Here is a 14,050-nt window from a genome sequence, read left to right on the forward strand (position 1 = left end):
TATAAGCCCATCTTCTTTTAACTCCAAACAGTGAGCATTCATTAGTGTAGCCAGGCAATTGAAATTGAGTGGCAGGCGGCATAATTTTCTTCTGGTTTTGCCAGCCCCAGATAAACTCAGGGGGTGAAGCCTCCACAAGAGACTTAACACAATTGTTTTAAACCCCCTTCCTTGAAGGAGAAAAGGAGGAAGATTTCTAATCCCACTCTTTCTGATCAATGTGTCCATTTAAAAATGTAAATATAATTTATAAATTTATTAGCTGTAGAATGTTTCCCTGATCAGAGGTTCACATTGCAAAAGGATAGAATAGAATAGAATAGAATAGAATAGAATAGAATAGAATAGAAAAAAGGATAGAATAGAAAAAAGAATGGAATGGAATAGAATAGAATAGAATAGAATAGAATAGAATAGAATAGAATAGAATAGAATAGAATAGAATAGAATAGAATAGAATAACAGAGTTGGAAGGGGCCTTGGAGGTCTTCTAATCCAACCCCCTGTTTAGGCAGCAAACCCTACACCACTTCAGACAAATGGTTATTCAACATCTTCTTTAAAACTTCCAGTTTGGAGCATTTACAACTTGTGAAGGCAAGTTGTTCCACTGATTAATTGTTCCAACTGTCAGGAAATTTCTCCTTAGTTCTAAGTTGCTTCTCTCCTTGATTCGTTTCCACCCATTGCTTCTTGTTCTACCCTCAGGTGCTTTGGAGAATAGCTTGATTCCCTCTTCTTTGGGGCAGCCCCTGAGATATTGGAACACTGCTATCATATCTCCCTTAGTTTTTCTCTTCGTGAAACTAGACATACCCAGTTCCTGCAACCGTTCTTCATATGTTTTAGCCTCCAGTCCCCTAATCATCATTGTTGCTCTTCTCTGCACTCTTTCTAGACTCTCAACATCTTTTTTACATCACGGCAATGCAAAACTGGACGTAGTATTCTAAGTGTGGTCCTACCAAGGGATTATAAAGTGATAGCAACATGTGTGCTTCCTCTTTTTTTGGGGGAAACTGACCCTTCACTGTGGTCCATTACAAATACACACCCTTTCTAGGCACAATCCATTGAAATAACATTCTCTTTCTCCTTCATTTTTCAAATTTTTTCCACCAACTGTGGGGTGCCTTCGAACTGATTGCTGCCTTCCTTGAATGGGTAGGTGGTTCCTCTTTGTTGTGTTCTTGGGATTAACATATGGATAATGTTTTCTGTCTTTATATAAGACATTGAATAGGAATGGTGCGGTGGCCTAGAGGTGGAACTCTTGCATCACAATCAGGAGGCTGTGAGTTCAATCCCAGGTGGAGGCAGATATATCTCAATGAGAATATGTCTGCTGAACAAAACTCCCCATTGGCGACAGGAAGGGCATCCGGCCATTAAAACACTCCGCTAGCTCCATTCAGTTGCCCAGACTCCACCCCGCAAGGGATTATGGGGTCATTAAAAGAGGATGATGATGAGATAAGGATGATGATGAGATAAGGGGCCGGTTTAGCTCTGCCTGGTAAGGCCTGTTATTAAGAACACAAAGCCTGCAATTACTGCAGGTTCGAGCCCGGCCCAAGGTTGACTCAGCCTTCCATCCTTTATAAGGTAGGTAAAATGAGGACCCAGATTGTTGGGGGGGCAATAAGTTGACTTTGTAAATATATACAAATAGAATGAGACTATTGCCCTATACATTGTAAGCCGCCCTGAGTCTTCGGAGAAGGGCGGGGTATAAATGTAAACAAAAAAAACAAAAAAAAAAAAACAACAAAAAAAAAGATAAGACATTGAAAAACGTTATACTGAAATCTGGCTTCTGTTTTCCCTCTGATTTCCAGGTTCCTTTTAATTTCATTTTAACTTCTCTTGAAACGATCTTAATTTACTGCTGGAGTAGGTGAGAAGGCTGCATCGATGTTTTGGCATCGCTCTGAACTTTCTCTACATCTCTCTGTTCAAAAAAGTCCAATAGAAGACACATTCTCTTGAGATTTAATTACAAAAATAAACAAGCTAGAAGACCTCAAACCTCTGGGGAGATATTTCTGATAACATGAAAGCCAGAGCATCCATACCTATCCCTTGATCACTTTGTGACTAAGAGGGAGCAAGAACACCCTACGAACCCCATCCTCGAGAATGCCATAGCCGTTCACGTCTCCTTTGAAATAATTTCAAAGCCAAACCCGCTTTCCTCAAACTGGTTGAGGTGGTGGAAGAGACAGTTCAGGAGAAACTTCCAACAGGGCTCCAGTCAGTGGTGAAATCTAAATTTCTTTCCTACCGGTTCTGTGGGCGTGGCTTAGTGGGTTTAGTGTGTGTGGGGGGGTTTCATGTGACTGGGTGGGCATGGCTATGTAAGCATGTGACTGGGGGATCAAAAGACAGAAGCTCACTAACTATGTCCTGCTGGAGCAGGGTTGGACTAGATGATCCAGAGGTCCCTCTGGATTATCCTCTGAAGCTGCGTCTAGTGCCAGGTTTATAGTCCTTCCTTCCTCTCCTTTTTCCTCCCTCCCTCCCCCTTTCTTTCTTTCTTTCTTTCTTTCTTTCTTTCTTTCTTTCTTTCTTTCTTTCTTTCTTTCTTTCTTTCTTTCTTTCTCTCTCTCTCTCTCTCTCTCTCTCTCTCTCTCTCTCTCTCTCTCTCTCTCTCTCTCTCTTTCTTTCTTCATTAGGAGGAGCCTGTTCCTAATGCACGCATGAGAAGAGCTGACAGAAGGCAAGAGCAGCTAAAGCAAAGAGTAGGGCCAAGAGATTATTGGCCCCTCCCATAAGGCTTAAAAGACCAGCAACTGCATTTGGGCTCTTTGTCGGAAAACAATGTTGATAGCCTTGCTCCTTGTCTTGCTGCATTTATTTCTTGTCTGCGTCTTCTGCTTTTGAACTTTTGCCAAGAAAAGCCTTTGGCAGTTTGCCTAATTAGACCAAGGTTGGTGATAAGACTGAAGAATTGTGTTATGAAGAATTTGTTTTGATTTTAGTTTGGACGACGCTGAGAATGAGTTAATTCTCAGCTGTTCTAATAAAGTCTGTTTTTTTTTTTTTGAACTACTTGCATCTACTACTACCTACTTGGACCTGGGTCACAACAGCACCTAGAGCAGGGGTCCCCAAACTTGGCAGTTTTAAGACTTGTGGACTTCAACTCCCAGAATTCTCTAACCAGCCTAGCTGGCTGGAGAATTCTGGGAGTTGAAATCCACAAGTCTTAAAGCTGCCCAGTTCGAAGACCTCTGACCTAGACCTTGATGGCAGTGATGAAAAGGTAGCAAAAGATTTATAGATGCCACCTTGGGGGAGGGGCACGTCTTACAAGGATGTCCGCGCTGTGAACTTTTTCAAGGCCTCTCTGCTTAAATTCCTCCACCCCTCCAACTCTTTCTTAACTCAGTTAAATATGCAGATGATATTCCACGTTAAATCATAGAAGCCATGTGCTGAAACAGGACTTCAGAGACCAAGCACCAGGTGTTCAGATCTCCAAACAGCTGGAGACTTCAAGAAACGGAATGAATTATGTATCACGATGGTGAAGCCTATGCAAGAACGAACAATTTTCCATTCTATTTAAAGCAAAGGATTCGGGGCTATACGTTTCTCACAGTTACTAAAATGCATTTGCTGTGTTTTTCTTCCCCCAGTAAACTCTCGTGGCTTCTTATAATGTGTTTTAAAATAAAACACCCTGAACTGAAACACTTAAAAATATCCAGCATGACAGGCATTAGAGACATAAAATTCAGTGCGCTGTCAGAGTAACTTCAACTCAGTAGGGGAAAAAAAAGGAAACCAGAGGATTAAAGCCATTTATGAGATAGCTGAAGGTGAAAAACTAGCAGTGGAATATAGAAAAAGCTCCATAATAAATCTTAAGAACGACTGAGCCTAGGTGAAGTATAAACCTCATGATTTTCTTCTAGAAACAACTAGAATACAGGTAGTCCTTGACTTATGACAACTGAACCCAAAATTTATTTTGCTAAGCGAGATAGTTGTTAAGTGAATCACTACAATTGTTCAGTCAGTAATTGTTGTGACTCGTCCTCCCTCCTCTCCTCAGCTGGGCCCCTCCCGTCTCCAACTGGGCCTGTTATCAGACTCCGAGTCTGATAATGAAGATGAACGGCCTGTCACGCCTCCAGCCTCTGGCCCTGGCCTCATGCCCAGAGACATTCCAGGAGTGAAAGGAGTAGCCCAATAAATCTCACTCATACAGCGTGTGTTCCTTTGGCTCAGCCGTCAGAGCAGGAAGCCAGCCAGGTATTGGAATTGCTCGGGCCTATTCCTTCTGACCCCTCCCTTTCCCAGACAGCAGATCCAGCTGAAGACAATTCAAAATGGGAAGATCCTCGCTTCCGGAGATCTGAGAGGTGACACCAGCAGAAGGAAGGGAGGGGCAGGCCTGGATAAATGCTGAGTCATGGAGCCACACCCCACAGCCTATATAAAGGACCTGTTTTTGGCATTCCAACCTTGAGTCAAGCAAAGTCTTATCTAGTTTGCTGATATCGGACCCTATCGCTGAAGTCACAACTTGGACTCCTGCCTGCCCTGATAAACCTCGAAGGGACTTGGCAAACTGCAGAGGCTTCGTTGCCAAGTTTGTCACGGACTTCCTTGACTTGTTCATTGGAGTGGGGTGGGGGGGTGGGACACGACATGAATACTGAATTAAGTGAATCTAACTTCCCAGTGGACTTTGCTCATTAGAAGTTCCCAAAAAGTGATCACATGACCCCCTGGGCACTGCAACCATTATGAACACATATTAGTTACCAAGCGCCTGAATTTTGATCACCTGACCAGAGGGAAAATGCCATAGTCATACGTGTGAACAATGGACATAAGTCACTATTTTCGGGGCTGTTGTAACTTTAAATGATCACTAAAGAAATTGTTATAAGCAGAGGTGGGTTTCAGCAGGTTTTGACCAGTTCTGAAGAACCTGTAGATGAAATTTTAAGTAGTTCAGAGAATTGGGAAAAAGATCCTTAACACTAGTACAAGCTTGATGGACATTACCTTACAGATGACCCCCATCCTGTTAAAGACCTTGGAGTTTTCATATCAAATGATCTAAGTGCCAAAGGCCGCTGCAACTACATAGCAAAAAAGGCTCTAAGTAAACCTAATTTTACACATCTTCTTTTCCAAAAACTCTACACTACCAACCAGAGCATACAAAACATTTGCTAGACCTATTCTTGAATACAGCTCACCGGTCTGGAACCCATACCACATCTCTGACATTAATACAATTGAACGCGTCCAGAAATATTTTACAAGAAGAGTTCTCCCCTCTTCTGAAAACAACAAAATACCTTATACCACCAGACTTGAAATCCTGGGATTAGAAAATTTAGAACTCTGCTAACTCCGACAAGACCTGTGTTTAACACACAGAATCATCTATTGCAATGTCCTTCCTGTTAAAGACTACTTCAGCTTCTATTGCAATAATACAAGAGCACACAATAGATTCAAGCTTAATGTTAACCGCTTCAATCTTGATTGCAGAAAATATGACTTCTGTAACAGAGTTGTTAATGCTTGGAACGCACTACCTGACTCTGTGGTCTCTTCTCAAAATCCCAAAAACTTCAACCAAAAACTGTCTACTATTGACCTCACCCCATTCCTAAGAGGATTGTAAGGGGCGTGCATAAGAGCACAAAAGTGCCTACTGTTCCTGTCCTATTGTTCCCTTTCTTTATATCAAATTAATATAGTTGTTGCATACTTTTGCTTATATATATATGTTTATATGATGTATTGTTGTTTTATGTTGATGTTTGTATATACTGTTGTGACAAAATAAAAAAAAAATTGGTAGTAAAAATTCTGACTGGCCCCACCCCCATACATTCTCTCTGAGTCCCAGCTCTCTCTCGCCTCCCCGCCCCCGAGTCCCAGCTGATCAGGAGGAAATGGGGATTTTGCAGTAACCTTCCCCTGCCATGCCTACCAAGCCACGCCCACCAAGCCACACCAACAGAACCGGTAGTAAAAAAAAATTGAAACCCACCCCTGGTTAGAAGTCAAGGATTACCTGTAGATGTGTGTATGAATCCGTGTATGTATGTGTGTATGTGCACATATCAGTATGTGCACATATCAGACTTCAACTCCCTGGTTCAGATCGGTTCGTAAGAACCGGTAGTAAAACCGGCAGGAAGCTCCACCCACCAACCTGGGCATCATCAGGAAGCTTCTGCACATGTGCAGAAGTGCGAACACGCAGAAGTGCCCACGCCACATGAGCTACGCATGCATGCACGGTCCCATTGCAAATCGGTAGTAAAGATAAGTAGAACCCACCCCTGGCACATATATACACCTGTAGACATACATGGAAACAAGGACAACAAGCATGATGAAAATAGAGAAACATACGTTTTCTGTTGTTCCAGTGATCACATGTAGTCCATCATAGGTTGACTTAATATACATTCCCTAAAAAAGAATGAGATGAGAAACCTTTAATACAAACATAATGCATGAATTAGCGGTTCCTGCAACAAAGACGGGTGCATAGTGTGGACCCCAGCCACCCATCCAGCCAAGCCCTTTTCTAAAATATGAACATAGCCATGAATGTAGAATAACAGAGTTGAAAGAGACTTTGGAGGTAAACTAATCCAACCCCCTTCTTGAGTATACCACTTCAGACAAACGGCTGTCCAGTTGTTCTGACCCAGCCTTAGTAGAAGCAAGAAACAGATTCCTTGTCATGAAAATTCCCTCTTTATTTACCTCTGGTGAATTAATGGCATTCACCCACTGAAAAGTTCAGGCAAGAGTCCTTCAAGGAGTTAATTGCAGCAACAGACCTTATCAGTTCCTTGCAATAATTGCACAGCCGTGAGCTCCCAGCCGAAAGGCTGCAAATTAAGTTCTGATAAGCACGAAACACAATGAGCAAAATCTTCAGAAATACGAACTGTTGTCTCCTACGACCACCACTCCCCTTTCTTCTGTTTATTCCTCAACCAGGGAGCGTCCATTCAGCATCCATGTGCGCTTTGCTTCCTGAGTCAACTCCTTGTCCTCTGTTGTTCACCTCTCCTAACAGCTCTGCGCATACGTGCATCTGGAACAGGCCCCAGCTGTTCTTCCTCCTCACTCATCTCAGCCTCCAAAGGCAGCTGCCTCTCCGGTGGCTGGGAAATGTCAGACGGCCCTGGCTCTATCTCTGCATCTGACACAGAGCATCCATCAAAGCCTTCCCCAGACTCCAGCACTGGACCAAGTTCCTCCCCAACCTCCTCATTGTCCAAGTCTGCTGCCAGCAGAACTGGCGGGCCACAACACCAGTCTCTCCTTGAAAGCCTCCAGTGATGGGACACCCACAACTTCTGAAGGCAAGCCATTCCACTGGTTAATTGTTCTCACTGTTGGGAAATTTCTCCTAACGGTGAGAACAATCCATTGTTGTCTAAATTTTTCACAGATTAAAAGGGTTGGAAGGGACCTTGTAGGTCTGTGATGGCGAACCTATGGCATGCATGCCAGAGATGGCATGCAGATCCCTCTCTGTGGGCACGTGCACCATCGCCCCAGCTCAGCCAGCTGGTCGTCAGGTTTCTGGTGCTATGGCATGCATGCACGCTTTCCGATTTGGGGACTCTGTGCCTAAAAATTTCACCATCGCTGTTGCAGATCATCTAATTCAACCCCTTGCCCAAGTAGGAGACCCTACAGCATTCCTGACAGATGGCAGTCCAGTCTCTTCTTGAAAGCTTCCAGTGATGAAGCTCCCATGACTTCTGAAGGCAACTTCTGTTCCATCGGTTGATGATGGCTGTCACTGTCAGTAAATGTCTCCTTATTCCCAGGTTGAATCTCTTCCTGGTTCAGTTGCCATCCATCATTCCTTGTCTGGCTTTCGGGTGCTTTGGAAAATAGCTTGACCCCGTCCTCTCTGTGGCAGCCCCTCAAATATACTCCATCCATTCTGCCTTCTCAATTTTCCCCGCCACTTCCAAATTTCCCTTTAGCATTCTGTGGCCATCAAGCATTTTTACTAAGTCAGATAAACCCTGTAAGGTTTAGAAACAAGTCAGACATGAATTTTCCCAACCTGACAATATTTTGTATGGGGACCAAGCACAATTACCTACAACCTTTTGTTTCCAAATCGGAATGGTTAATACCGAGACAGGTAGATCACCAACAGAGAAAGGGGGATCAGAGCCAGTTTTAGTCCACCTGGGAGTTAAATGAAGCCCTGCCTTTATTTCCCCTTTGTGATCTTCAAACAGAAAACTTTGGGATTAATATTGACCATATTATTGAGTGTGAAATGCAAGGGATTTGGGCAGAGAAGGAAAAAGAAGAACTTCAAACAATACTTTTTATCAACAGAACCTACTTCTGTCATCCCTGCGCCCCATACAGAGCGCTAACTCATTACAAAAAAAAAAAAGATGAGCCGTTGAAGATTTAGATGCTATTTTTATTCAGCATCCTTGAATAAGTGCTGGGTGCGTTTCTTTGCCTTGAGAACAAAACAAAAAAAAGCTCCATTTTTCCTTCTTCTATGAAAAACACAGGCCTTTGAAGCTTGTCTTTAAAATGAGAACAACAGGTTGGGGCATAAAGGCTGCCCCGATGTGAGGCTTCATCAAAATAAGCCAGTTCAGGAGGCTGCTTAATGTCTACGATGAGGGATTCTTAGCACGATGCTCGTCTGCTTCATCCAGCTTTAGAAACACCAAGTCCCAGGAGGTGTGTGCTACCGTCAGAGAGCGAGAGAGAACTATGCCTCTTTTTCTAGCTTCCTCAGAGGCGCCATCTCCAGAGGTGTAAGAGAAACTGGGACAAGAGCAGGCTGTGGATTTGCAGGATTGAGCTCTAAACCAGATGTTGTGGAGGCGTGCCCAGCCCATGGAATCAACCACACTGTTGAGGAGAGTGTTAAGACAGCCAATTGTTTTGAAAATGGTATAGGGCAGTGAGGGCTAAACTTTGTGTGCATGCGCGGACAACAGCATGCGCGTGCATGTCCATGCCCATAATACAATGTGTGCATGACCCCCTCCCCGTGCATGCATGCACCACCTCCCGCAAGCTTTCCCACCCTCTGTGCGTGCGACAACCCCTCCTCCACGCCCCATTTTGGGTCTAGCAGACCTCCCTGAAGCCTCCTGGGACCAAAAACGGGTGGGTTGGTGCAGGGTGGGGTGCCGCACCCCCTTTGCTCCCCCCTCCCCCCTGCATGCCTATTACAGGTGTTATGACTGCCTTGTATGCAGCTTTATTCCTCTCTACCATTCATCTCCATTGTTCAGTGATGCATTTTTCTGCCTCTCTAGGATTTACCTCTATCTGCTCCTGTGAGGCACTTTCTGTTCCTGCTGGATACACACACACACACTCACAGCTGGGACAAGGGCTGGCGTGCTGGCAGAAGAGTCTACGTGTGCCACCTGTGGCACGCCTGCCATAGGTTCACCATCACGGGCATAGGGTCTCCTGCTTGAACAGGAGGGGTGGGTTGAACTAGAAGACCTCCAAGGTCCCTGCCCACTCTCTTATTCTATTCCAAGGGGTCTCCAAACTTGGAAGCTTTATGACTTGTGGAACTTCAACTCCCCCAATTCCTGCTGGCTGAGGAATTATGGGAGTTGAAGTCTACAAGTCCTAAAGTTGGCAAGTTTGGAAAATTGCATTGCATTGCATTCCTATTTCTATTCTATTCCTATTTCAATTTCTTGCATTATTTCTATTCTATTCTGTTCTGTTCTGTTCTGTTCTGTTCTGTTCTCTTCTCTTCTCTTCTCTTCTCTTCCTATTTCTTCTCTTCTCTTCTATTCCTATTCCTTCTATTATTTCTTATTCTATTGTATTCTATTCTATTCCTATTTCTTCTATTATTTCTAATTCTATTCTATTCTATTCTATTCTATTCTATTCTATTCTATTCTATTCTATTCTATTCTATTCTATTCTATTCTATTCTATTCTGTTGCAGAATTGACTGATCTTGGTATGGTTGGCCCCAGGTTGTCCTGCACCCTGAGCAAAATGATATGAGACAGCTGGCTGGAGTAGCAATTTGAGAGCTTTGGTATCAATCCTCTGCTTAAGCCCAGTCCAATGCGGTGGGATTTTGCAGACCACATATGTGAGCTTCAAGGAATGATTTATGCAAGTTATACTTCCAATGAAAGCTGTCTTGTTACGGATCTGTAAAAATTGCGGAGGTTGGAGAAAAACTTAATGGGTGCGGTATTAGATTCGGTGGAGAATTGACTAGCCCTGGCCTTTTGGAGGGAGGAGATGGGACAGAAGGCGACACATCAAATGATCTGTTGGCTTCCCTGCACAGTGTGTGGAGAGCACATATCAACCCATAACATCTGGTGAGATGCACTCTTGATGGACGGAAAACTTGGAAGCAGTTTTCCCAAGGTTGTAAAGCAGTTTTTGCAACTTTCCTCTGGTTTTTCTCCAAAATCTTATTTGTCTTCCCTCTTGTATCCAGAAACACCACATGTGCATGAATATCTTTTAACATTTGTGGCCTTCACTTTAAGGGGGATCCTCCAAGGGCTAGTTTATCCTTCATGGTAAGAAACTGCTGACACTAAAGGAAATCTATAGCTTCCTGTGTCACGAAGACACCGCTTGAGGGACTATTCCATATTATGTTCCATCAGACAGGCAGACCAAACTTTACAAATTACCCGTACAGGATATTTCCCCCCCCCTCTGCTGCCATCTGTTATGGTGTAGTAGAGGAAAAAGCTGCCACAGGCAACTTCCCAATCACATCAGGAGGTTTTTAATTTATTATTAGCAAAGCATCCATCCGCATGACAAGATGGGTGTGTATATGGAAACAATGGAAGGGAAGATTGGTAGCAAGTGTGTGTGTGGGGTGAGGGGCTTATCCGTGCAGTCATATGGATGGAGAAATTTATCTTTGCCTGTTGTGGCCCGCCAGCTACCAGCAGAACTGGCAGCAGACTAGGACGATGAGGAGGTTGGGGAGGAATTTGGGCCAGTGCTGGAGTCTGGGGAAGGCTGTGATAGATGCTTTGCATTGGACTCAGAGATAAAGCCAGGGTTGTCCGACATTTCCCAGCCACCAGAGAGGCAGCTGCCTTCAGAGGCTGATATGAGTGAGGAGGAAGAACAGCTGGGGCCTGTTCCAGATGCACGTATGCGCAGAGCAGTTAGGAGAGGAGAACAATGGAGGACTCGGAGTCAACTCAGGAAGCAAGGCACACGTGGATGCTGAATAGCCGCTCCTTGGCTGGGGAATATAATATATAATATAACAAAAATAGAAGGAAAGGGGAGTGGTTGTTGTAGGAGACAACAGTTCGTATTTCTGAAGATTTTGCTCATTGTGTTTCATGCCACAGAGACTTCTTGCCAGAACTTGATAAGATCTGTTCCTGCAGTTAACTCCTTGAAGGACTCTTGCCTGGACTTATTCGGTGGGTTAATGCCACTAATTCACCAGAGGAAAATAAAAAGGATTTTTTTTTCCATGACAAGGAGTCTGTTTCTTGCTTCTGCTAAGGCTGGGTCAGAACATTGCCTTTGAAGTTCCAACAACAAACAGTAAACATTCCCCACAGACTCAAACATTTGTGCCTCCTTTTTGCTAGTGCTTCTCCTGCATAGTTGAAAAAAAAACCAACAACCTCCCTTCAACAAAATATTTGCCCGTAATCTCTCCTAAAGTATCTGTTCTTTCTTGTACATAGGTCCCCTAAGACAAATGTTTTTTCCTCCCTTTTTTTGGTGGGGTGATACATTATTTATTTCAGTACAGTGCAGAACTCAAAGAAGCATGTCGGCTGAGGGATTGCTGCAATCCCGTTCATGATTATTTCAGAAAGAGAAAAACGTGGTCAGGTTTCACTCAAGTGTAAACTAAAGGCAATTTATCCCAATCTTGTTACATTTCCGAATACGAGTGAATGTCTCAGTGCTATTTTCAGCAATAGCCCCGGTGCACTGCTTATATTTTCTCAGAAGAGCAGGTAAAAATAACTCGATACTTGGGGGTTTCCTGTGCTGAGTGAGCTTGGTTTTTTAACACACAACATTGGGATTCCTTTAGCCCAGGATGGTGGGCACCGATTAATAGCGCTCTTCAAGCATAAGATTCTACTAGCTCCTTTTGAGAAAAACCAAAGACTGAACTCATGACTCCTACATGTAGAATACTTGCTCTGTTCCTAAGCCAAGTCATCCCTTCCTGCCTTCAGCAGTTGTGGGTGCACACACATCATCACCGGAGGGTTTTAAGAAGAGACTAGACAGCCACTTGCCTGTAATGGTATAGGGTCTCCTGATTGAGTGGGGGGTTGGACTAGAAGGCCTCCAAGGTCCCTTCCAACTCTGTCATTCTACTCTGCTCTCCTCAGCTCTGCTCTGCTCTCCTCTCCTCTATTTTATTCTACCCTACCCTACCCAACCTGCTCTACGCTATTCGTTCCATTCCATTCCATTCCACTCCACTCCATCCCTGTTTTCTACTCCACTCCACTCCACTCTGTTCCATTCCGTTCCACTGCATTGCATTGCATTGCATTCCACTCCACTCTATTCCATTCCTGTTTTCCACTCCACCTCACTCCATTCCATTCCACTCCACTCCACTCCATTCCACTCTATTCCATTCCTGTTTTCCACTCCACTCCACTCCATTCCATACTATTCCATTCCTGTTTTCCACTCCACTCCACTCCAGAAAAGCAATATCTAGTGTGATTTCTGCCAGATGTAACTTTTTGCTCTGTGCAGGTCAAGGGAAAACTTGACATTTCAATTCAGCAAACTTGAGACCGGAATCCTTGACTGGAGACAAGTTGTTCCAAGCCTGTCCAACTGAAACAAGGACAGAGAAAGCTGCTGTATTGTTATTAATTTAAAGGCATTTTATCCAGCCAACGTTGCAGCTTACTAAAGGTTTCTGGGAGAGTTCAGCTAACGTAGGAGGTCATTAAGGAAAACGACAAATGCAACTTGCCAAATATTAGTCCATCTCTGTTCATCTTTTACAAGTCAGATTATTCACTTGTGCTTGTCCTTTTATATATTGTGTGGTTCATATAGTTCTCAGACTATTTTTTTAAGTTCAACTGATAACATTTTGGGATTTGGAACCACCATGCTCAACACAAACGGATTTCCTTGGTAGATTGGGCACTGCTTTTTTAACTAAAAATGGAAAATCAAGAGTTGCAGTCCCGTGATAACTGAAGATTTTTGATGGAACTCAAAAGGAAGAATAATACTTCTTGGGGGGATGTATCTGAAAAAAAAAAGATCCTGAGCAATAGTTATGGCGCTTTGTAGCTAAAGTTGAGCATTGTCAGGCTGATTAGCTTCATCCGATGTGACAGAAATTCCTAGCAGAATTGTGCATTGCCCAAATATTAGTTATAATAAAACCTTTTCTTTAGGCATTTTTTTTCTGTAATTCAGATTCAAAGGGCCTATGTCAACGCTAGGCATTTCCTCCTACCATTCCTTTTATTCTCCATTGGGATGAGTTCCTTCAGAAATGGTTTTTGCAATTTACAGGTGATGAGATTCTCCCCATAAAAATAGGCAAGTTACAATCTCTTGAGTATGTCCTCAGTTAGAAAAAAGAAGGCAATGCGATGGTATAGAAGAATAGAATAGAATAGAATAGAATAGAATAGAATAGAATAGAATTAGAATTAGAATTAGAATTAGAATTAGAATAGAAATAGAAATAGAAATAGAAATTAGAATAGAATTAGAATTAGAATTAGAGTAGAAGAGAAGAGAAGAGAAGAGAAGAGAAGAGAATGAGAATGAGAATGGAATGGAATAGAATAGAATAGAATAGAATAGAATAGAATAGAATAGAATAGAATAGAATAGAATAGAATAGAATAAGAATTAGAATTAGAATTAGAATTAGAATAGAAATAGAAATAGAAATTAGAATAGAATTAGAATTAGAATTAGAATGGAATGGAATGGAATGGAATGGAATGGAATAGAATAGAATAGAATAGAATAGAATAGAATAGAATAGAATAGAATTAGAATTAGA

The 14,050-nt window shown here is 42.9% G+C and overlaps 1 protein-coding gene across 1 annotated transcript in view; it reads right to left on the reverse strand.

Annotated features, from left to right (window-relative positions):
* The window catches only part of LOC131183866 (connector enhancer of kinase suppressor of ras 2-like), a 436,268-nt gene that overhangs the window by 173,347 nt on the left and 248,871 nt on the right, over window positions 1-14,050 (reverse strand). The window contains exon 7 of the mRNA XM_058154608.1: window positions 6,394-6,453. Within this exon, the coding sequence (XP_058010591.1) occupies window positions 6,394-6,453 (60 nt within the window). The remainder of the gene's footprint in view (window positions 1-6,393; window positions 6,454-14,050) is intronic.

This window comes from Ahaetulla prasina, chromosome 11 (genome assembly GCF_028640845.1).
Source record: "Ahaetulla prasina isolate Xishuangbanna chromosome 11, ASM2864084v1, whole genome shotgun sequence".
In the NCBI taxonomy this organism is placed as follows: domain Eukaryota; kingdom Metazoa; phylum Chordata; class Lepidosauria; order Squamata; family Colubridae; genus Ahaetulla; species Ahaetulla prasina.